This window comes from Nicotiana tomentosiformis, chromosome 1 (assembly GCF_000390325.3).
Source record: "Nicotiana tomentosiformis chromosome 1, ASM39032v3, whole genome shotgun sequence".
NCBI lineage: Eukaryota > Viridiplantae > Streptophyta > Magnoliopsida > Solanales > Solanaceae > Nicotiana > Nicotiana tomentosiformis.
The window spans coordinates 55,982,441-56,005,949 of NC_090812.1; the positions used below are offsets into that span (position 1 = coordinate 55,982,441).

A 23,509-nucleotide genomic window follows, 5' to 3' on the forward strand; every position below is an offset into this window, starting at 1 on the left:
AGATAAAACTTCCTCCAAAATGCATACTCATATGTTAGACTCAGAAAATGTTGATCATCCACTCAATTAATTGTGAACAGGAGGGTGAGTTCTTGCTGGTAAATAATCCAAGTTAAACTCAGGTGGTGGATCTTCCCTTTTTTGATGATGAACCCTCCAAGAAACTGAAACACCATAACTTTTACTACTACTTATACTGCCTTTCAGTTGATCTTTTTCATTTTCCTTGACACTACTTTTTGGCTCTGCTGTTAAGGGTTTTGCTTTTACATCCGATGGAGTATTGAAAACCCTAGCAACACTTGATTTCTCCTCATTCTGCAAGAAAATTTTAAAAAAAATAAAAAAACCTGAGTAACAATTTTATTTTCAACTTTGTCAAGATATAAATGATACGCAAATGTCTTAGAGAATAATCATCTATGTCCACAAAGGGACATAGACAGTGAAAATTCATATATCGAAACTCATCTTCTTCGCGATTGACGTGTAGTTGTTGTTGTTATCGTTATTAATGCATATGTCTTAGAGAAGAAAGTTAAAAAGATTATGAAAATAGATAGAAATAAAACAAACCTTGTTCAGGACACCAAGTGAGCGAGCATTACATGCATGGAATAGAAGGAAAATTATGAGGAAAATGACTTTGGTAATTGACATTTGAAAGGAATGTATGAACTTTAATTTCCCGTCAGCTCTTAATATTTGAAAGACTGATTCAAAGAAGATGAAAATTGTTGTTGGCTGGATCTGAATGAAGATTGTGTAATAATATAAATACTTTAAGCAAGACAAATGAGCATTAAATGCTGATTTTGGAAGAAATTAAAGGGATTTGATAGCAGAACATGCAAATGTAAGGGAGATAGGAGTAAGATGGCAAAATAAAGATATGGGTGGCCTCTAATATGTCTCTTTCATATATCTATCAATTGGGATCCAAAGACATAAAACCTCCCACTAAAGGAAAGGAAACAAAAGTCAGAACCTTGAGCTAAGAATTTATACTATATATATCAAGGAAGAAATAGAGTCAAAAGAGAGATTTTATATTTCATTGAATTGTATAAAAGAAATGTAAGTAATAATAAATAAAGATTTAATTAAGGAAAGTAAATACTCCTAAAGAAAGAGATCGATGAGCTAGAAAGTTGAGAAAACTAAAGATACAAGAAAGCAAGAGCCTGTCCAATTTGTATCCACCGAGGTAAATTCATTGGCCTTGTCCTCGTGTGAAGTTAAAACTACGGTTTTGTGATTCTTTTACATGGTTAATGGCTCCTGGTTTCTCGCTTGGTTCCACCATCTTTTACCTTGAAAATCTTACCAAATATTATTCTACTATTTAAAAGGTTAATGGCCAAAAGTAAGAAACCTTTTTAGATTGATGATAGTCAACCATCATGCATGTTAACCAATATCGCCTTTATACAAATATGTGTCACCAAGTTCATGCCTTAGAAAGGATGTTAGAATATTGATCGAGATGTATTTTGTGACATCAAGATTTTAGCAGGACAACAATTCTACTTAGGTATATAAATAGATTCACAATTTGAAGTTTATTAATTTTTACACCGATTTCAAGTTAATATACTATAATAATTGAGTTTAACGGTCAAATATCTTTAGATATTTATTAGATTATTAAGTATATATATAAGGTCTGAACAAAAGTTATTGAGTCATCATATATATATATATATATATATATATATATATATATATATATATATATATATATATATGAAACACAATGTTTCTCGCTCATATTTCATTATCTTTTTGAACGAATATACGTACATATATACTTTTGGAGATTGTCATCAAAGAACCATTTTGTTCTATATATGTATTTAATTTTGATTGAGAGGGCAGGGGAGTTGGGGGTAACACAAGAGAGACATTGTTGCATGTCCTAGACCTCCATTGTTAGTCTTGGAAGGGACACAAGAGAGTGCCCTAACCAACGTTAACGGTCGAACATCCCACGTGGACCAACATTTGCTGACCCAACTTGCCACGTGTACACAGCCCCACTTAGGCCGCCATTCCAAAACCCCTTCACCGCGCAAGTCCACAAATCGATCCCCACCACCAAATGTTTGTTTCATCTATTTGTTTGTTTTCTTTTGTGTTCTTCTAACTTCTTAATCACATAATTCACACACACACACGTTACAAGTGGTTTTTTCATACTACATAGGAGCTTAAAACATGGTGAGTATGAGTATCAGCTTAAATTCTTACACTTTCCGTTTCATTTTAATTATTGAATTTAGTTTGACTGTAAAGAAGACTTCCTTAAATTAAAAATATGTATAACATATTAGAAATACCCTTTAAATTTGTTGCTCTAGTAAAATGATAATGTTTTAATTAAAAACTTATTTAAAATAAAAAGACATTCTTTTTAAAATGGATAAAGACATTCTTTTTAAATTGAAACGAGAGCGTATATAAATAGGAATTTTGAGGGGTGATGGCCTAGTGGCTGGTTGGTACTCAATAGAGCGACGGCGGGACAATAGTAGGAGTGTGGGGAATTAAGGGATGGGGGAAATGGGTACAAAATTAAGGCGTTGACAAGAGAGGCTCAAACTCGTGTGTCTTGTTAAAGCCAAGCATTATTCTTGGTCTTCTAAACTCCGTTGTCTCCACGGCAACCCCTTCAATTTCTTTTTTTAGTATTTTCACGTCATCTTTAATATTTTCTTCCGTCCACTATAATTAATTTTTTGTCATTTTTTTGTGGTCCATAATATTTAATTTTTTCAGATATAAAAAAGAAATTAATTATTTTTTTCCAAAATTTATTTTTAGAGTAAAGAGTCTCGAAGTATTTGTTATATTTTCAATGAACAAATTAAGGTTTATATAATTAATTTTATTATTAATTAATGTTAAAAATTGTATTTCTTAATATGCATAAAGATAGCTAAAAAAATAATTAAAGTGGACCAAGCAAATACTACCAAATACTAGTACTAATATTGATGCATGCTCTTTTTCTCGCTAACAATAGTACAATTGCTACTTTGGTTGGTGAAAGAATGTTGGTGGTACTAATGAGTACCAAAATGAAATTAATTTTTGCTCATCATATGTAGTTCTTGGAATGCTGCAATGAGTTTTTTAACTTCACTACTTTTATATATTAGAGATTTTTATGATACGGGCTAAGTTCAATATAATCTTTGAAAAAAGTAAGAGATGATGAAGAGAGCCACAAGATTGGCGACAAAGCCATTTCTTGGGATTTGGTAGAGCTAGCTTTAGATTAGATGAATTTGTTTCTCTCGATCTTCATCATTTCCACTATAAGTGCATTGGAACCAACTACCAACATACTTGCTCTTGTTAACAATAAATGATTTCTGTGGTCCAAAAAATTTAATTTTTTTATATATCAAAAATGAATTAAATTTTTTTTTAATATTGTCCTTAGAGTAAATAGTGTTGGAGTATGTATTAGGAGTGTTTATGAAAAGAAATAGTAAAGATTAATATGGTCAATTTCATTATTAATTAATGTTAAAAGATAAATTTCTTAATCAGTATGAAAACAACCAAAAAATCATTTATTGTGAAATGGAGGGAGTATTTAAACATGTACAATTCCAGCTAACTGTTCGCTTCATATATATGCAACAACCGCACATACATTAATTACATGCATATATGTCTAAATTTATACTTGACTAAAAGATGATCATACTAGGAGTTTCTGGAAAAAAACAAATCATAGCAGGTGTTTGCTTGGCCTAACGAGAAGTTAAGTATATGATATTGCATCTTACTGGCGCAACTTCCTGTGTTTTAATATGAGGGTGTGTTTGGTACGAAGGAAAGAAATTTTTTTTTAATTTTTGTATATTTGGTTGGCTTAAATGCTTTGAAAAATATTTTTCTCGTGAACTCATTTTCTTTTAATTGGAGGAAAATATTTTCCAAAACTTTTTTCCAACATTCCACCATTCCCCATCCCCTACCAAACCACCCCTACACCCCAACTCCACCTCCACCCCACCCCCACCCTAAATAAAAATATTATTAATAGTACTTTCTTTTATAGTATTTTTTTAATTTCAACAAATACGTATTTTTTTTTCACGATTTTTTTTTTTTAAAACAAAAAAAATACTTTCTTTTCATGATATAGAAGAAATATTTTTTTTCATTTCAACAAAATAATGTAGCAAAAAGTATTTTCTTTTATTGCAACAAAAAGAGTATTTTTCGGAAAAAAGTGTTCACCCAAAAAACAAACAAGGAAAAAATAAGTGATAAAATCACTCATTTTCCAAGAAAATATTTTCCTTCGTACCAAACACACCCTAAGTCTCATGTTTTTTTCCCACTCTTATCATTTCTTTTTCTTTTTTTTTTGTGGGGAGGGGGTAGGACTAGTGACACGTGCCCAAAAAAATTTAGGGGGGCGCTAATTGATCATTTTCGAACGTCACTAGATTTTTGGAATATATTCGGCCTTCTAAATTTTACGATTGTCATATATCATGATATCAACTTGATATCTGCAATTCACACGTGGCATGTTCTTTTTTCCCCATGAAATGGACGATTATTTAGACTAATTAAGAGACCACGAATTATAGGCCTACATTACACATGATTATTAATTTTTCGACAAGCCGGTCGCTAAGGACATAACTATAATAGGAGGAGCTTTTGGAAAGCACTACAGTTTAATAGCTAATTATAATTCGTAGCTAATGTTTCAATATTAATCATTCGTAGCAAATTTTCCTTTGCCAAGTGTTTGTATTCACTGTATTCGTTCACGCAACGAATACAGACTGTGTCAATTGTATTCGTTCGCACGACTAATACAACATGTATCAACTGTATTCGTTCGCGCAAGTAATACAACCAAGGCGAAATACATAAATCCAGGGACGTGTACAAGAATATAAACAATGAAAAATACATTCCATATGTGAAACCAGAATACATATATGATCCATACATTGAGGGATACGTACAACCCATGAGAGACTGGATACCATTAATACAACCTATGAGAGACTGGATATAGGCTAGAAAAATACATTCAATGTGTGAAAATCATAATACAATTATCAAATAGCTCAATCATACATTGTATCAAAAGGAAACAACATTGATAAATAAAGGCAAATACGTACATTCAAATACAGCTACATTCTAAATGTATACAGGCAGACAAAAGAAGAAAGCTCGTTGGAAATTGTGTCTTCCGGCCAAGCACGTACTGTAATATACACAAAATAGCGACGAACAAAAAATCGGTCAGATAAGAGAATGAGGCTTCCAGGCTTCGCGTCACTAGAGACAAATGAAAAACCGGCAAGATCTAAGAATATATTGTATTGACTTTGTATTTATCATTCGAAAATCTAGCCAGATCTGAGAGATCCTTCATTGTAGCCAAACATTGGCCAGTGATAATCGTTCTCTAGAGAGGACGAAGCTTTGCTAGAGTAAGGGAGAGGGAGCATGGCAAAATTTTGGACCTCCAATCCTAAATGGCTAGTGATAGCCGTTCGTCGGAGAGGACGAAGTTTTGTTGGAGCAAGGGAGAGGGAGAACGATAGGATTTTGGACCTCCAATGCCGATAACACATGAAGGTTATAGATCGGGAGCCTTAGCATTATTGGCGTGGGGAGAGAGAATAAAAAGTTTGATGAGATATGTGGATGAATTTGCTATAAACAAATAGTAGTTATGATTGGTAATTTTTTCAAAATGTACTTATGTATGATAAATATAGTGTATAAGTTAGTTATGGGGTGTAAACTTTTCCTATAATAACTATTAGAGGGAAAATGATAAGATTATGTTAAATATATATATAAAAAAATATTTTCAAATATATATTTGTGTGTGGAGCACTCTCTTGTAATGGGTCTAGCTATCAAGTTGGGCCACATCGAACAAGCCCATAAATCATCACGAGCATGTTTAATAAATAGAGATTTTTTATTTCCTATATACTATATGAAACCTTATTACCAAAATTTTTTGAGTTTTGGAATTTACCCGACCTAAACACGTTTTATCTACAAAAAATATACATTCGTTTAAAATAGACTCCTTTCTTCGGTAGACTTCCATTTTTAGACGCGCGATTTTAGGACAGCGTATATTTCAGTTACGGAATTTAGGCGCAATCATCGCCCCATAAACAAGGCAACAAATCTGCAGAATCCTTCTTTTACGCAGATTTTCTCTGGTTTTCCATAAACAAGGCAAGAGATTCAAAAAAAAGCTTATGAAGAAAGCAATTGCAGATTAACATTAAGTAATGACAATCAGCTCTGAATATATAGCTACATTCTAAAATTTTCATAGGATTGCATAATTATTTTCTCTATAATTGAATTGAATTTGGCGATATAATATCAAAATTGGCGATAATGCTTTAGCTCAATGGTCGGTAGGATAGCTTTGGGAGATACATAGATTTTGATGTTGAAGGAATTGTAGTCAATGAAGATTCAAATTATAGTCAATTGAATGTCGCAATTGCAGAGCATCTAATGATCGATACTTCTGTAAAAATCATCGAGATCAAATACACTGTCAACGAACGTTGTCCTCCAATGGAAATTCAGAACGATATGGAAGTTCGAGTATATATGGAGACGAAAAAGAAAAACAAAAACTTAGGAATGTATCCGTTGTGTATAACAATAAGGGATTTCGATCTGGAATGCAGTATGTCGAATACGAGCAGAATTGCAGGTTTGCTCTATTTTTTTAGTCCTGATGTTTTGCAATTCCAAGTATTCTACAATTTTACTAAAAATTATCTACAACGATACTACATAACAAATGTAGTTCAATTGTTATGTCTCTAAAACAATTAAAGTGTAACTACTGCCTCGTATGTGTTGGTGATAATTGTACGTGGCGCTTCAAGTCCACAAGCATAAATGAATCAGTATTGTTCAAGGTTCGAAAATTCAACAACTTGCACACATGCTCGTTGATGGATAACACATATATACAACGTAAAGATACTTCCATGGTAGTTGGCAGCATGGTCATGCCAAAATATGCGGATCCTAAGACAATATACACACCAAAATACATACAAGCTGACATGTTATCGGAACATGGTATGAACTTAACATACATGCAAGCTTGGAGAGCAAAGGAAAAGACTTTAAAATTTTCGAGAGGTCATCCTGTTGATTCCTACAGTCGATTGCCGAGTTATTTGTATATTTTGGAGAAGACTTATCCAAGGTCGGTAGTAAAATTGCAGAAGACTGAAGATGACTGTTTCTTAAATGCATTTGTTGCTCTTAGTACATCCATTAATGGTTGGGAGCGTTGTAGTCCAGTTGTAGTAGTCGATGGCACCTTCTTGAAGTTGGCATATAGGGGAATCATGCTAACAGCTAGCACAATGGATGCAACACGTATTATACATTAATTATAAAAATATTGTATTAAAGTTGTTTCTAAAAATGTATTTTTGATATTTTCAAGTTTTATTACTGAAATTGAATTTCTTTTTGATACATATGTGATAGGTGGCATATTAACACTAGCATACGCCGTTGTTGATTCAGAAAATAATGCATCATGGAGGTATTTTTTTAAGCAATTCAAACATGCATATGGTGAAAATCAAATATGTGTGTTGTTTTAGAACGAAATGAGAGTATATTGAAGGAAACATCTACGGTTTATACCGGCATGTCACATTATGCTTGCATATGGCATATTTGGACAAATGTAAGGTCAAAGTTCAAGAAAGGTCATCTAGAGTTAAGCGAATTATACTTTGCCACGACACGATTATACACGCTTAATGAATTTAATGAAAGAATATCGAAAATTAAAGAGATCGACACATGTGTTAAAGCATACCTATACGATATTGGTTATTACAAATGGTCTCGGGTACATGCTACGGTGAACAAAACATGGACGATGACATCAAATATTACAGAGTCCTTGAATGCGGTAACCAAAGATGCAAGAGAGCTGCCTGTAGTTCAACTACTAGAGTACATGAGGACTCTTCTTGAACGTTGGACTAATAAAAAATTATTAAATGCAAAGGGTACGTTCACATACCTTGGAAAAAATACAACAAAGAGTTGGATGACAACATGACATTATCGCAGAAAATGAGAGTAAGTTATGGTCCATAACGTCATATAATTTATTTTATCAAACTAAATATATACTAATAATTGTAGATATGTTGTTGTACAATTATAGTTATTTTGTCATTTATCAAGTGCTGACAACTTGTTGTATGTTTGTAATAAAAATATAGGTGAAGGCTTCAACAGATTATATTCATACTGTGATAGATGGTGTGAAATACTTCATTGTTTGCCTTCAAAATAAGAGATGTAGTTGTGGACAATTTCAGCTTGATGAACTTCCTTGTCCACATGCTTTGCTGGATTTGAGGCACAGGAACGAGTCTTATAAAAACTATTGTTCTCCTTATTACACGAGGGATAGCCTTCTGCAGACTTATGAAATACCAATAGACCCTCTACCTGATGAAAGCAAATGAGATATGCCACAACATATAGCAGAAGAAGTTGTACTGTCACCTACTGGGAAAAGGCAGCCAGGGAGACCTCAAAAATAAAGATACAAACCTTATAATGAAATAAATGCAAAGAAGTACAAAGTTTCATGTGGAAACTGCGGACAAGAAGGGCATAACAAAAGATCTTGTAGGAATGCTCCCAAAAGGAAATAAGAATTGATGTAGTATAAAGATTTTTTTTTTTACTGAGTATTGTTGATGATAATCTCTCATTTAAGACATATTCAATTGTATTTGTTTTGTTCTGGACAATTATAGTTGTGGTGTAATTGTGTTGCTAATTTGAATAAAGATTGTCTCATATAATGAATGTTTGGTAAACAGATTTTAACTCTTAATGTCATTGGTTTGTAGTTGTTTTGTTCAATAACTGGGTTTATTTATTAATTTTAAGCTTTTTCTAATAATACCGCTAAATTTGAATGCATCTGTATTTTTGTATAGTAGTTGTAGATATAATTATAGTTATGATGTAAAGAAATTATTATCTGAGAGTATTAGTGTATCGTTGCTTGAAATTTCCTTTAATTGTAAAGCTAAACGTTTGATACCTTACATTTAGAGTAAAATATGTTCACATAATATGTTAAGTATAAACTAATATGGTAAAAGAAGACAAAAGAAAACATATATTATAGAGTACCAATATGGAGATCAAGTACTAACTTTTAACAAAAAAACATGCTACAGATATTTTTATTTGTAAGTAGTAGAATTCTGGACAAAATAACAAAATAAAAGCTAAAACAACTTTAGCACAAATATGATACAAATAAACTGTAGCTGAATTGTTCTTACTAAAAATAATTTTTCTACAACTTTAATACAATCCAGCTACAACTAAACACTTTCACTACAATTTAGCTACTGAAAAGGGCAACTAATTCTTTTTGGTCCGGACTCTTATTCTATCCCTCACAGCTGGTGCACCTTTTCTTCTTGCTAATCTCTCAGTCACCTCACTTTCACTAATTGCATCAAGTTCTTGCTTTTTCCTAGCATAATCCCAAAAGAGCGCTCTATAGCGTCTACGGTGTTGATCAATATCAGAAAAGTCTTTCTTTGAAATCGAGAGTTGTCCAATGTTGACATATTCTTTAAATGCTGTCACATATACACCACAATCACTACAATAAATATTAGGGGAAAATCTTTAGCATTCAATGTAAAATTCAATTGGTTAAATTGAAGGAAAAGCAGCACATACAGTGATCCCTTTTTTTGCCGGGGTATCTCACCGACCAACCACTAAATGTCAAGAAGGTCAATAGCACCTTTTTCAATGTATGCCTTTGTGTTGTGTTCTTGTAGTTGATGTCTGGACACTTGCCATAGAATCCGGTGGATGACAAGTAGAGCGTCACGACCCATTTTCTGAACAAGCCGTGACCGGTACCCGATCGCTAAATTTAACCGAGCGAACCATCTACACTTATTAAAACTATTATAACCTCAAACTTTATATGCAACAAGGCAATATTTTAACCAAATAATTTTAATTAATTTAAATATCTAAAATAACCAACTCCTAAACTTTGTTCGTAGTAACTACTGAAATATTGCTAAGTTATTATTAAAAACATCTGAATCTTAACCCACTAATTGTGTCTATGAAGCCTCTACTGATAAGCTGACGTACTGCTCAGGACATGAGATTGCACGCTAGTTCTCGAAGTAAACAAAAAAATAACTAAATAAAGATGACTCAAATGAATACTCCACGAACAAAAGCGGAGCTCACCAATAGCACTGGAAGAGAGGAAAGTACTAACCTATAGCCTGCTCGCCTGCAAAATCGGTTCCTACGTTGTACCGCAAACCAACGTAGGTTCCCAAAAGAGAACGTCAGTACCATCCATTGTACTCAGTGAGTCTCGACGACAGGGGACGAAACTTTAATAAAATATACATTACCAATAAAGATTCTAAATGCATGAAAAATATAAAGCTTCTAAGAACAATTCTAAAATAATTGCATAGTAGTAGTTTATGAATATTCTAAAAGAATTTTTTTTCTTTTTCTTTCTTATAAAAAAAAATAATACTTCACTTTATACTTCGGTAGTTCCAACTATCCTGACTTATTTCTGTCTTAGTCACCGTATGATCGGCACGGGTTCGATCCTAAGCTGACCGAATAGGCCCAATCCACGAGGTGCCACTCGCTTCATGGTTCTCAGCGCTCATGTATCATACCTTAGCCTGGCTAAGTAAATTCTCAGCAACGAGACCTTTAGCTTGTGTGCTCCCTACTTTGGCACAAGTAGTTTCAGGAAGTCAACGCCTTGGTTAGGACCCTCAGCATGTACGATGACCCCTTCTCAGAATAGAGGATACTCCCAAATTCTTTTCTTTCTAAAACTTCTTCTTGTGACTTTTCAAGTCTAAATCTTTTTTGAAATATCCTATACATACTCATACTGATATCTTTACATATAAAGCTTGGCATAAGAATGAAATAATCATTCAAAAGTATTTCTAAAGATTCTTGCTTCTTTATGAATTTTTAACATGAAAATGACATATAAGAATAACACAAAAATCTAAAATTTTATGCACATATATCATAATAAATCATCTAAACTTTAGCTAGAACAATTCTAAGTTAATAAGTACTCACTCGCTCCGATTAAGTACATATTAACTCTTTTAAGCAATTCATCAAAGACCTTGTGTGCGTACTTTTATGAGTTAAACCACTTTAGTAAAGGGTTATATCAACTCACCTCAAAACTCCTCGAGCCAATACGTAGACCTCAGTCCAATTTATACCCGTCAAACAATCAATTCTACAACAACCAGTGCATTTTAATCAATTTTAAAGTTTCACACGTAAACATGGAATTTACTGTTGATACAAAGAAAGAAGGGAATTAACTGTTCAAATCTTACCTATTACTACTATAGGATAATTGACAATAGGGAATTTATATACCTGAGTTCAAGAATTAGTGATTCGTAAAGAACCCTAGAATCTTTTTTGTTGCCTGCGTGTGTAAGTTTTGTAGCCTTGTGTTTGCTGCGTGAACAGAACAACGTTCTGTTTCTTTGTATAAGCCCTTTGCTTAATCCTTTTGCCTTCCACGACCCTTTATGGGTTAAGGCTTGTCACGTGCTTTCTTACCCCCCCCCCCCCTTTTCTTTTCTTTTTTGGTTTTGACTTAACTACCATTTAATTATATCCACTTTTAATAATTAATAATATTAAAATTATTAATATTCCCCTAATTGTATATCCAATTATTTATAAATAGAGAAGTAATTCAAAATTCAATCATAAGGGTTTAAATCCGTAATAGAAGTATAATTTTTATGCACTTAAGGCAAGATTAAAAAATAAAATTCTATATTTAGCGTGTCTTTAAACTTTTATAGATTTGAGGAGTGTTACAATCTTCCCTCCTTAAAAACATCCGTACTCTGAATGTTGCTAGGGCCTTATTCTTAAGCTAACAATCATTCTTTAAGTCCTTGAGCTTCTTAAGTTTTCTTAGCACTACTCACTTTCCCAAGGGACTCTAAATTTTGGCTAACTCCCTAAATTTTCAAAACTTTCGGCAAAGTCTCCCCTGTAAATTGAACTATCCAAAAAACTATCTTTGTCACCAATACCACAACTACACCAACATCAACCAAATATACCATAACAGCTCATAAACTAATTATTCACACTCTGGTAAGGAGGTACTACAATAACCAACCAAAATCTAAAGCACAAAACTTCAGCAAAAGTAAATCACTTTAATGAATTAAATGTACTCTAGCATGGTACTAAATTATTTAATAACTAAATATACTCTGACAGAAACTAAATTACTTCAACAACTAAGTATAATCTAGTAAGGACATAAATACTTGCTAACTTAATAAATAAAATATAAATGTCATGCCAAACCTAGGTTCACATACCTTGTTCCTCAAATAAATAGGGATACTTCTTCCTCATATCTTCCTCGACCTCCCACGTAACCTTTGTTCTCAACTTTCTTACTTGCCTATAGAGAATTTCTATAGGTACCTCTTCATAAGTCAAGCCTTCTTTAATTTCTATGGCGTCGGTACGTATTATATACGACTCATCATGAATATGTTTTCTAAGCATAGACACATGAAAGACAGGATGAATATGGGACAACTCAACGGGCAACGCTAGCTCATAAGCCACGTTTCCCTTATTTTCTATAAGTTCATAAGGTACGATAAATCTAGGACTAAGTTTCCCTTTATTACCAAACCTCATAACTCCTTTCATTGGTGAAACTTTTAAAAAAACCTTATCACCAACCATGAACTCTAAGTCACGATGCCTTTTGTCAGAATAAGACTTTTGACGACTCTGAGCCGCTTTTAGTTTTTCTCTGATTAGCTGGACTTTCTCTAAGGCCTCACAAACAAACTCTGAACCAATCAACGACACCTCTGCTGGTTCAAACCAACCCACTGGAGACCTACATCTTCGCCCATACAACGCTTCATAAGGAGCCATACCAATGATGGCCTGACAGCTATTATTGTAAGCAAATTCTATCAATGGCAAGTGATCATCCCAATTACCTCCAAAATCTATAACACATGCTCGCAACATATCTTCGAGAGTCTGAATGGACTTTTCTGCCTGACCATCGGTCTGTGGATGGAAAGCGGTGCTCAAATTGACCTTAGTACCTAATCTTTTCTGAAATGCATGCCAAAAATGCGCCGTGAACTGAGGGCCTCGGTCATATATGATTGAAACTGGAGTACCATACAATCGGACTATTTCTTTGATGTGCAACTGCGCATACTGCTCTGCGGAATCTGTCGTCTTTAATGGTAGGAAATGCATGGACTTTGTCAGTCGGTCTACAATAACCCAAATTAAATCATGCTTATGGTATGTGCGAGGCAGAACTACTACGAAATCCTTATTAATCATCTCCCATTTCCACTGTGGTATCTCTATATCTTGAGCTAGGCCACCAGGCCTCTAATACTCAGCTTTGACTTGCTGGCAATTCAAACATTTGGCCACATGATCTGCTACTTGCTTCTTCATGCCTTTCCACCAATATAACTCTTTCAAGTTCAGATACATTTTGGTAGCACCTGAGTGGATAGAGTACCTTGAACTGTGAGCTTCTTCCATTATGGCCTTCCTAAGCCCATCTACATCAGGCACACATAACCGATCATTCAACTTCAAAACTCCATCACTTCCTAGAGTGAAAGTAGTGATTTATTTGTTTTTGACTCCTTCTTTTAACTTTACTAAGTACGGATCTTGGTCTTTCTTAACCTTAACATGCACAACAAGAGATGATTGCACTAAGACATAAGCAGTTATACCTCCTTCTTCGGTCTCATCCAATCTAATTCCATCATTTGTAAGTTTTTGAATTTCTCGACCCAAAGTTTGCCTTTGTACTGCAGGATGGGCCAGGACACCCATTGACTTCCTACTAAGTACATCTTCTACCAATTAGCTTTGCCTAGGTGATAAAGTATATTGATGTAATAATCCTTCAATAGCTCGAGCCACATTCTTAGTCTCAGATTTAACTCTTTATGCTTGAAAATGTACTGAGGCTTTTGTGATCTATAAATACTTCACAATACTCGCCATATAGGTAGTGTCGCCATATCTTTAATGCAAACACCACTGATGTAAGCTCCAAGTCATGTGTGAGGTAGTTCTTCTCATGATTCTTTAACTGCCTGGAAGCATAAGCAATAACTTTTCCATCTTGCATAAGAACATACCCAAGACCAACTCTAGAGACATCCTAATACACTATGAACCCATCCAAACCTGTCGGCAAGGTTAGCACAGGTGCAATGGTCAACCTCTTCTTTAACTCTTGAAAACTTTGCTCATAAGCGTCTCACCACTGGAACTTAACAGCTTTATGAGTCAACCTAGTTAATGGAGCTGCCAGTGAGGAAAATCCTTTTACAAACCTTCTATAGTAGCCAGCTAATCTAAAAAAACTCCTGATTTCGGTTGGCGTTGTCGGCCTTGGCTAGTTCTTGACTGCTTATGTCTTCTGAGGGTCTACTTTTATACCTTTACTAGATACCACGTGGCCTAATAATGCCACTGACTACAACTAGAATTCATATTTTGAAAACTTGGAATAAATCTCATTCTCCTTCAAGGTCTGCACGGCTATCCTGAGGTGTTCTGCATGCTCATCCTTGCTCTTAGAGTATACCAAAATATCTTCTATAAACACGATAATAAAGGTATCAAGGAATGGCTTGAAAACTCTGTTCATGAGGTCCATGAAAGCAGCTAGAGCATTTGTCAACCCGAAGGACATTACTAGAAATTCATAGTGCCCGTAGCGAGTTCTAAAGGCTATTTTAGATATATCCTCTTCTCTGATTCTCAACTGATGGTACCCTGACCTCATGTTTATCTTTGAAAAGTACTTTGCACCCTGAAGTTGATCAAATAAATCATCAATTCTTGGCAGTGGGTATTTGTTCTTAATGGTAACTTTATTCAACTGCCGACAGTCGACGCACATTCTGAGAGACCCATCTTTTTTCTTGACAAACAGGACTGGGGCACCCTACGGTGAAACACTCAGCCTGATGAAGCCCTTATCAAGAAGGTCTTTCAATTGCTCTCTCAACTCATTAAGTTCTATTGGAGCCATCCTATAAGGAGGTATAGATGTGGACTGAGTGCCTATCATGAGATCGATGCCAAAGTCTATGATTCTTTCAGGAGGAAGTCCGAAAAGGTCATCTGGGAAAACTTTTGGAAATTCTCTAACAACTGGCACAGACTGAAGAGCTGGTGGTTCTGATTCTGCATTAATGATGTGAGCCAAATAGACAAGACACCCCTTGCTAATCATTTGTTGTGCTTTAAGGTAAGAAATAAACTTACCTACAAGCGATGCTGAACTACCCTTCCACTCTAAGACTTCTTCATTTGGAAATTGGAACCTGACTATCTTGGCACGACAATCTAACATGGCATAGCAGGAAGACAACCAATCCATACCCATGATCACATCGAAATCCACCATTTCTAACTCTATGAGATTGGCCTCGGTGCTGCGACCTTGGACTGAAACTATACAACTTCTATAGACTCTTATGGCTTCCACTGACTCACCAATTAGAGTAGATACTAGGAATGGCTCACTAAGTTATTCAGGTTCTAGCCCGAGGTTAATTGCAAAGTATGGAGTCACGTATGAAAACGTTGAGCCTGGATCAATTATGGTATAAGCATTATGTGAGCAGACTAAAAGTATACCTGTAATAACTTCTGCAGATGCCTCTACACACTAACGATCAAGTGTAGCAAACAAACGGGGTTGTCCCCCCCTCCCTGAGTAACTCGATCTGCACCTCTGCCTGCTCCTAGCCCGGCCTGATTATGAGAACCACAAGCCTGAGGTGGTGCAACTGTAGTAGCTGAGGAACTAGAAATATGAGCTGATCCCCCACTGAAATTACGTCGCAACTTTGGGTAGTTTGCCTTTATATAACCACTGTCTCCACAATGATAGCAACTGTGAAACCCGAGCTTGCACTGACCTGAATGTTGCCGCTTACATATTCCACAAAGACCTTGTTATTGTGAATGTTACTCAGCATGACTCTGGCTATGTGAGGATGATGACCTAAAATTTTGATTCTGGTGAGACTGGTTTCCATAACTCTGAGTACGTCTGAAGGAAGGTCCACCACCTGACTGATAACTAGACTGAGCTGGTGCTAATGACTCCTTATTGGAGGAACCCCTTCCACCTCCACTGGATGTACCATTAAACCCGCTCGCTATCCTGGCTTTCTTGTTATGCTCTTTTTCTTCTCTCCTTTATTGTCTGTCTTTTTCTAAGTGCTTGGCAAATCCCACAACAGAGGAGAAAGCTGTCATTCCTACCGCTGCAGCTGATGTCGTATCCTTAATGTGGTAAGCCAAACCGCCAACAAACCTGTGAATCTTTGCTTTTTCTGTCTTAACCATGTGAGGAGCATGCTTAGCCAAACTTATGAATTCCATGTAGTACTCTTGCACACTTTTATTCCCTTGCTTGAGATGCTCGAACTCTGTAGCCTTAGCTTCCCTATCCTATCCAGAAATAAAATTAGCCATGAAGGCCTCTTAAAATTATTCCCAAGTAGGAGGGCCATTATCTTCATCTCCTTCCTTTTCCCACATCTCAAACCAAGCGCCGGCCACATCTCTAAGTTGGTAAGCAACCAGCTCCACATCTTCATCATCAAATGCCTTCATCGCTCAGAGGGATTTCTTGACACCCTCCAGCCACAACATTGGATCTTCATCAACTATAGTACCACGGAACAATGAAGGACTCGGCTTTAAAAATTCATCCACTCTTGAGAACTCAGAATTGTTCTGTCTATTTGATTGAGGTGGAATCTCATCTCTTCTCTCATTCTGGTTGGCCATGAAGGCTTTAAACATCTCCATAGCACTGTTGACAGCATTAAACATCTGACCCACCTCTGGAGATATAGTTGTCTAAGCCGGAGCTGCTGTTGGGGGCGACACTGGATCCTGAGGTACTGGCTCATCATGCTCCACCCCTTCTTCATGTTCAACCCGGTGTACTTGAACCCCCTTTGTGGATTTACCCTTCCTTTTCTGAGTTGAAGCCTTCTTAGTTCTACCTTGAGCCATAATAGTAGCAATAGTTTCTTGAGTAGCATCCTGAGTGTCAGTTTTAGAGTTGCGAGTACGAGCCATTTCTGCGAGTTTTGGAGAAACGAATATATTAGATAATTTCTTAGAGGTAGGCTCTACTGCACGATCTAAAGTAAGAAAAAAATGAGACTTTTCCTAAATGTTGGTAGCCTCCTATTTATAAGTCTGGCGCACTTCATATCCATAAATAAGACTCTACTGAAACGGCTTCATAGACCCCTAGGACTCCATAAACCTGATACTATGATACCAAATTTATCACGACCCTTTTTGTGGACAAGCCGTGACCGGCACCCGGTCGCTAAATTTAACTGAGCGAACCATCTGCACTTATTAAAATTATTATAACCTCAAACTTTATATGGAACAAGGCAATATTTTAACAAAATACTTTTAATTAATTTGAATATCTAAAATAACCAACTCCCAAACTTTGTTCATAGTAACTAATGAAATACTACTAAGTTATTATCAAAAATATCTGAATCTTAACCCACCGACTATGTCTATGAAGTCTCTACAGATAAACTGATGCACTGCTCAAGACATGAGATTGTCTGGCTAGTTCTCCAAGTAAACTTGAAAATAACTAAATAAAGATTACTCAAAGGAATACTCCACGAACAAAAGCGGAGGTCACCAATAGCACTGGAAGAGAGGGAAGTCCTAACCTGTAGCCTGCTTGCCTGTAAAACCGATTCCTACGTTGTACCGCAGACCAACGTAGGTTTCCAAAAGAGAATGTCAGTACCATCCATTATACTTAATGAGTCTCGACGACAAGGGACGAAACTTTAATAAAATATACATTACCAATAAAGATTCTGAATGCATGAAAAACATAAAGCTTCTAAGAACAATTCTAAAATAATTGCATAGCAGCAGTTTATGAATATTTTAAAAGAAATTCCTTTCTTTTTCTTTCTTATAAAAAAAAAATAATACTTCACTTTATACTTCAGGAGCTCCAACTATCCCGACTTATTTCTGTCTTAGTCACCGTGTGATCGTCACGGGTTCGATCCCAACCTGATCGAATAGGTCCAATCCACGAGGTGCTACTCGCTTCATGGTTCTCAACGCTCATGTATCATACCTTTGCCTGGGTAAGTAAATTCTCAACAACGAGACCCTTAGCTCGTGTGCTCCCTACTTTGGCACAAGTACTTTCAGGAAGTCAACGCCTTGGTCAGGACCCTCAGCCTGGAGGATGACCCCTTCTCAGAATAGATTATACTCCCAAAATCTTTTTTTTCTAAAACTTCTTCTTGTGACTTTTCAAGTCTAAATCTTTTTTGGAACATCCTATACATACTCATACCAGTGTCCTTACATGTAAAGCATGGCATAAGAATGAAATAAACATTCAAAAGTATTTCTAAAGATTCTTGCTTCTTCATGAATTTTCAACATGAAAATGGCATATAAGAATAGCACAAAAATATGAAAATTTATACACATATATCATAATAAATCATCTAAACTTTAGCTAGAACAATTCTAAGTTAATAAGTACTCACTCGCTCCGATTAAATACATATTAACTCTTTCAAGCAATTCATCAAACATCTTGTATGCATGCTTTTGTGAGTTAAACCACTTTAGTAAAGGGTTATATCAACTCACCTCAAAACTCTTCGAGCCAATACGTAGACCTCAGTTCAATTTATACCCGTCAAATAATCAATTCTACAACAACCAGTGCATTTTAATTAATTTTAAAGTATCACACCTAAACATGGAATTTACTGTTGATACTAAGAAAAAAAGAAATTAACTATCCAATTCTTACCTACTACTGTAGGGTAATTGACAATAGGGAATTTATATACCTGAGTTCAAGAATTAGGGATTCATAAAGAACCCTAGAATTGTTTTCGTTGCCTACGTGTATAAGTTTCGTAGCTTTGTGTTTGCTGCGTGAACAGAACAACATTCTGTTTCTTTGTATAAGCCCTTTGTTTAATCCTTTTTCCTTCCACAACCCTTTATGGGCTAAGGCTTGTCACGTGCTTTTTTTTTTTGTCTTTTATTTTTTTTGGTTTTGACTTAACTAGTATTTAATTATACCTACTTTTAATAATTAATAATATTAAAATTATTAATATTCCCCTATTTGTATATCCAATTATTTATAAATAGAGAAGTAACTCAAAAGTCAATCACAAGGGTTTAAATCCAAAATAGAAGTATAATTTTTATGCACTTAAGGCAATATTAAAAAAAATCTATATTTAGCGAGTCTTGAAACTTTAATAGATTTGAGGAGTTTTACATAGAGGAGGATCACAATAGCAAACTTGAAGACAACAGATTCAATAAGTTTGTGATTACGTGAAGAGACCATAGAATCATAAATATATAGAACTCTATCGGTAATGTCAAACACAGCCAACAACCAATGAAATTTCTTAATAATGTTTATGGGCAATGTCACGACCCATTTTCTGAACAAGCCGTGACTGCACCCGATCACTAAACATGACCGAGCGAACCATCTGTGCTTATCAAATCTGTTATAACTTCAAACTTTATATGCAACAAGGCAATACTTTAACCAAATACTTTTGATTAATTTAAATATTTAAAATAAATCAACTCCAAAATTTTATTCGTAGTAACTACTGAAATACTGCTAAGTTATTATCAAAAATATCTAAATCTTAACCCACCGACTGTGTCTATGAAGCCTCTACTGATAAACTGACGCACTGCTCAGGGACATGAGATTTCCTGGCCAGTTCTCTAAGTGAACAAAGAAATAGCTAAATAAAGATGACTCTAAGGAGTACTCCACGAACAAAAGCGGAGCTCACCAATAGCACTGGAAGTGAGGGAAGTCCTAACCCGTAGCCTGCTCGCCTGCAAAAATCGGTTCCTACGTTGTACTGCAGACCAACGTAGGTTCCCAAAAGAGAACGTCAGTACCATCCATTGTACTCAGTGAGTCTCAACGACAGGGGACGAAACCAGGGGCGGATGTAGTATATTACTACCAGGTTCAATTGAACTCATAACTTTTGACGGTGAGTAAAAATTTATATGTAAAAATTTATTAAAATTATAAAAATAATAGATATGAACCCATAACTTTAAAAGTTGAACCAATAAAATTTAAATTCTGGATCCGCCTCTGGACGAAACTTTAATAACATATACATTACGAACAAAGATTCTAAATGCATGTAAAACATAAAGCTTATAAGAACAATTCTAAAATAATTGCATAATAGCAGTTTATGAATATTCTAAAACAAATTCTTTTCATTTTCTTTCTTAAAAAAAAATACTTCACTTTATAGTTCGAGAGTTCCAACTATCCTGACTTAAGTCTGTCTCAGTCACCGTGTGATCGGCACGGGTTCGATCCCAACCTGATCGAATAGGACCAATCCACGAGGTGCCACTCGTTTCATGGTTCTCAGCGCTCATGTACCATACCTTAGCTTCGCAAATTCTCAGCAACGAGTCCCTCGGCTCGTGTGCTCCCTACTTTGGCACAAGTAGTTTCAGGAAGTCAACGCCTTGATCAGGACCCTCGGCCTGGACGATGACCCCTTCTTAGAATAGAGGATACTCCCAAAAATCTTTTATTTCTAAAACTTCTTCTTGTGACTTTTCAAGTCTAAATCTTTTCTGAAATATCCTATACATACTCATATTGGTATCCTTAAATGTAAAGCATGGCATAAGAATGAAATAAATATTTAAAAGTATACCTAAAGATTCTTGCTCCTTCAAGAATTTTCAACATGAAAATGGCATATAAGAATAACACAAAAATCTAAAAAATTATATACATATATCATAATAAATATTCTAAACTTTAGCTAGAACAATTCTAAGTTAATAGGTACTCACTCGCTCCAATTAAGTATATATAAACTCTTTTAAGCAATTCATCAAACACCTTGTATGCGTGCTTTTGTGAGTTAAACCACTTTAGTAAAGGGTTATATCAACTCACCTCAAAAATCCTTGAGCCAATACGTAGGCCCCAGTCCAATTTATACCTGTCAAATAATTGATTCTACAACAACCAGTGCATTTGAATTAATTTCAATTTTTTAACCTAAACATGGAACTTACTATTGATACAGAGGAAGAAGGTAATTAACTATTCAATTCTTACCTACTACTACTTTAGGATAATTGACAATAGAAAATTTTATATACCTGAGTTCAAGAATTAGTGATTTGTGAAGAACCCTAAAATTTTTGTTGCCTGCGTAGATAGTCTTGCTGCCTCTGTTTCTCGTTTTGTTTCTCTTTTTCGTATGAGGCTTGCGTGAGTTTACGCTTTCTGTCTTGTTCCTATAAGGCTTTTCAACCTTTAGAGTTTTTTGTTGTGTTTTGATTAAGGCTTTCAAGCCTTTTGCCCCTTTTAAAAGAAATACGTTTCTTACCATTCCAAGGCTTTAAGCCTTTTTTATTTATTTATTATTTTTCTCTTTTTGTTTTGTTTTGCCTTAACTAATAATTAATAATACCCACTTTTAAAAATTACTAACATTAAAATTATTAATAATCCCGTAATTGTATATTCAATTCTTTATAAATAGAGAAGAAACTCAAAAATCAATCACAAGGGTTTAAATCTGTAATAGAAGTATAATTTTTATGCACTTTAGGCAAGATAAAAAAAAATAAAAATCTATATTTAGCGGATCTTGAATCTTTTATAGATTTGAGAAGTGTTACAATCTTTTCTCCTTAAAAACATTCGTCCTCGAATGTTGCTAGGGCTCTATTCTTAAGCTAACAATCATTCTTTAACTCCTTGAACTTTTTAACTTTTCTTAGCACTACTCACTCTTCCAAGGGACTCAAAATTTTGGCTAACTCCCTAAATTTTCAAAAATTTCGGTAGAGTTTCCCTTGTAAATTGGACTATCTAAAAATATCCTTGTCACCAATACCACGACTACACCAACAACAACCAAATATACCATAACAAGCCATTCGTAAGCACCATACACAGCTCATAAACTAATTACTCACACTCCGACAAGGAGGTACCACAATAACCAACCAAAACATAAAGCACTAACACTTCAGCAAAAAGTAAATAACTTTAATGAATTAAATATACTCTGGCATGGCACTAAATTATTAAATAACTAAATATACTCTGATAGAAACTAAATTACTTCAACAACTAAGTGTAATCTAGCAAGGACATAAACACATGCTAACTTTTATTTAATAAATAAAATATATATGCCAAGCCAAACTTAGGTTCACATACCTTTTTCCTCAAATATATATGGATATTTCTTCCTCATATCTTCCTCGACCTCCCACGTAGCCTCTTTTGAATCATGATTACTCCACAAAACTTTTATCGATGCTATATCTTTTGTTCTCAACTTTCTTACTTGCCTATCGAGAATTTCTATAGGTACCTCTTCATAAGTCAAGCCTTCGTTAATTTCTATGGTATCGGCAGGTATTATATGCGACTCATTATGAATGTACTTTCTAAGCATAGACACATGAAAAATAGGATGAACATAGGACAACTCAACGGGCAACGCTAGCTCATAAGCCACGTTTCCCTTCTTTTCTATAATCTCATAAGGCCCAATAAATCTAGGACTAAGTTTCCCCTTCCTACCAAACCTCATAACTCCTTTCATTGGTGAAATTTTCAAAAATACCTTGTCACCAACCATGAACTCTAAGTCATGATGTCTCTTGTCAGAATAGGACTTTTGACGATTCTGAGCCGCTTTCAGTCTTTCTCTGATTAGCTGGACTTTCTCTAAGGCCTCACAAACAAACTTTGGACCAATCAATGGAACCTCTACTGGTTCAAACCAACCCACTGGAGACCTACATCTTCGCCCATACAACGCTTCATAAGGAGCCATACCAATGCTGGCCTGATAGCTGTTATTGTAAGAAAATTCTATAAGTGGCAACTGATCATCCCAATTACCTCCAAAATCTATAACACATGCCCGCATCATATCTTCGAGTGTCTGAATGGTCCTTTCTGCCTGGCCATCGGTCTGTGGATGGAAAGCGGTGCTCAAATTGACCTTGGTACCTAATCTTTTCTGAAATGCCTTCCAAAAATACGACGTGAACTTAGGGCCTCTATCAGATATGATTGAAACTAGAGTACCATACAATCGGACTATTTCTTTGACGTACAACTGCGCATACTGCTCTGCGGAATCTGTCGTCTTTACTGGTAGGAAATGCGCGGACTTTGTCAGTCGGTCTACAATAACCCAAATTAAATCAT

The 23,509-nt window shown here is 35.1% G+C and overlaps 3 protein-coding genes across 3 annotated transcripts; 1 reads left to right on the forward strand and 2 right to left on the reverse strand.

Annotated features, from left to right (window-relative positions):
* The first annotated feature begins 7,028 nt into the window (after window positions 1-7,028).
* Window positions 7,029-8,546, forward strand: LOC138906570 (uncharacterized). The gene is made up of 4 exons (XM_070195664.1): window positions 7,029-7,428; window positions 7,543-7,600; window positions 7,753-7,978; window positions 8,298-8,546. Exons 1-4 carry the CDS (start codon window positions 7,029-7,031, stop codon window positions 8,544-8,546), a joined length of 933 nt encoding a protein of 310 aa, XP_070051765.1.
* Window positions 8,547-15,139: 6,593 nt separating this feature from the next.
* LOC138906572 (uncharacterized) lies at window positions 15,140-15,604 on the reverse strand. The gene has a single exon (XM_070195669.1). It carries the CDS (start codon window positions 15,602-15,604, stop codon window positions 15,140-15,142), a length of 465 nt encoding a protein of 154 aa, XP_070051770.1.
* An 800-nt stretch (window positions 15,605-16,404) lies between these two features.
* Window positions 16,405-16,824, reverse strand: LOC138906577 (uncharacterized). Its single transcript, XM_070195671.1, has 2 exons — window positions 16,757-16,824; window positions 16,405-16,654 (listed from the first exon to the last, which is right to left on the reverse strand). Exons 1-2 carry the CDS (start codon window positions 16,822-16,824, stop codon window positions 16,405-16,407), a joined length of 318 nt encoding a protein of 105 aa, XP_070051772.1.
* Window positions 16,825-23,509: the final 6,685 nt, after the last annotated feature.

Excerpts from the sequence above, each read along its gene's own strand:
- LOC138906570 (XM_070195664.1), top strand. The coding sequence starts at position 7,029 with ATGGTAGTTGGCAGCATGGTCATGCCAAAATATGCGGATCCTAAGACA. Across the intron at positions 7,601-7,752 it reads GAAAATAATGCATCATGGAG|GTCAAAGTTCAAGAAAGGTC; the intron begins GTATTTTTTTAA and ends GACAAATGTAAG. Across the intron at positions 7,979-8,297 it reads TTACAGAGTCCTTGAATGCG|GTGAAGGCTTCAACAGATTA; the intron begins GTAACCAAAGAT and ends ATAAAAATATAG.
- LOC138906572 (XM_070195669.1), bottom strand. The coding sequence starts at position 15,604 with ATGGTGGATTTCGATGTGATCATGGGTATGGATTGGTTGTCTTCCTGC.
- LOC138906577 (XM_070195671.1), bottom strand. The coding sequence starts at position 16,824 with ATGAAGGCATTTGATGATGAAGATGTGGAGCTGGTTGCTTACCAACTT. Across the intron at positions 16,655-16,756 it reads AGAGATGTGGCCGGCGCTTG|GGAAGCTAAGGCTACAGAGT; the intron begins GTTTGAGATGTG and ends TGGATAGGATAG.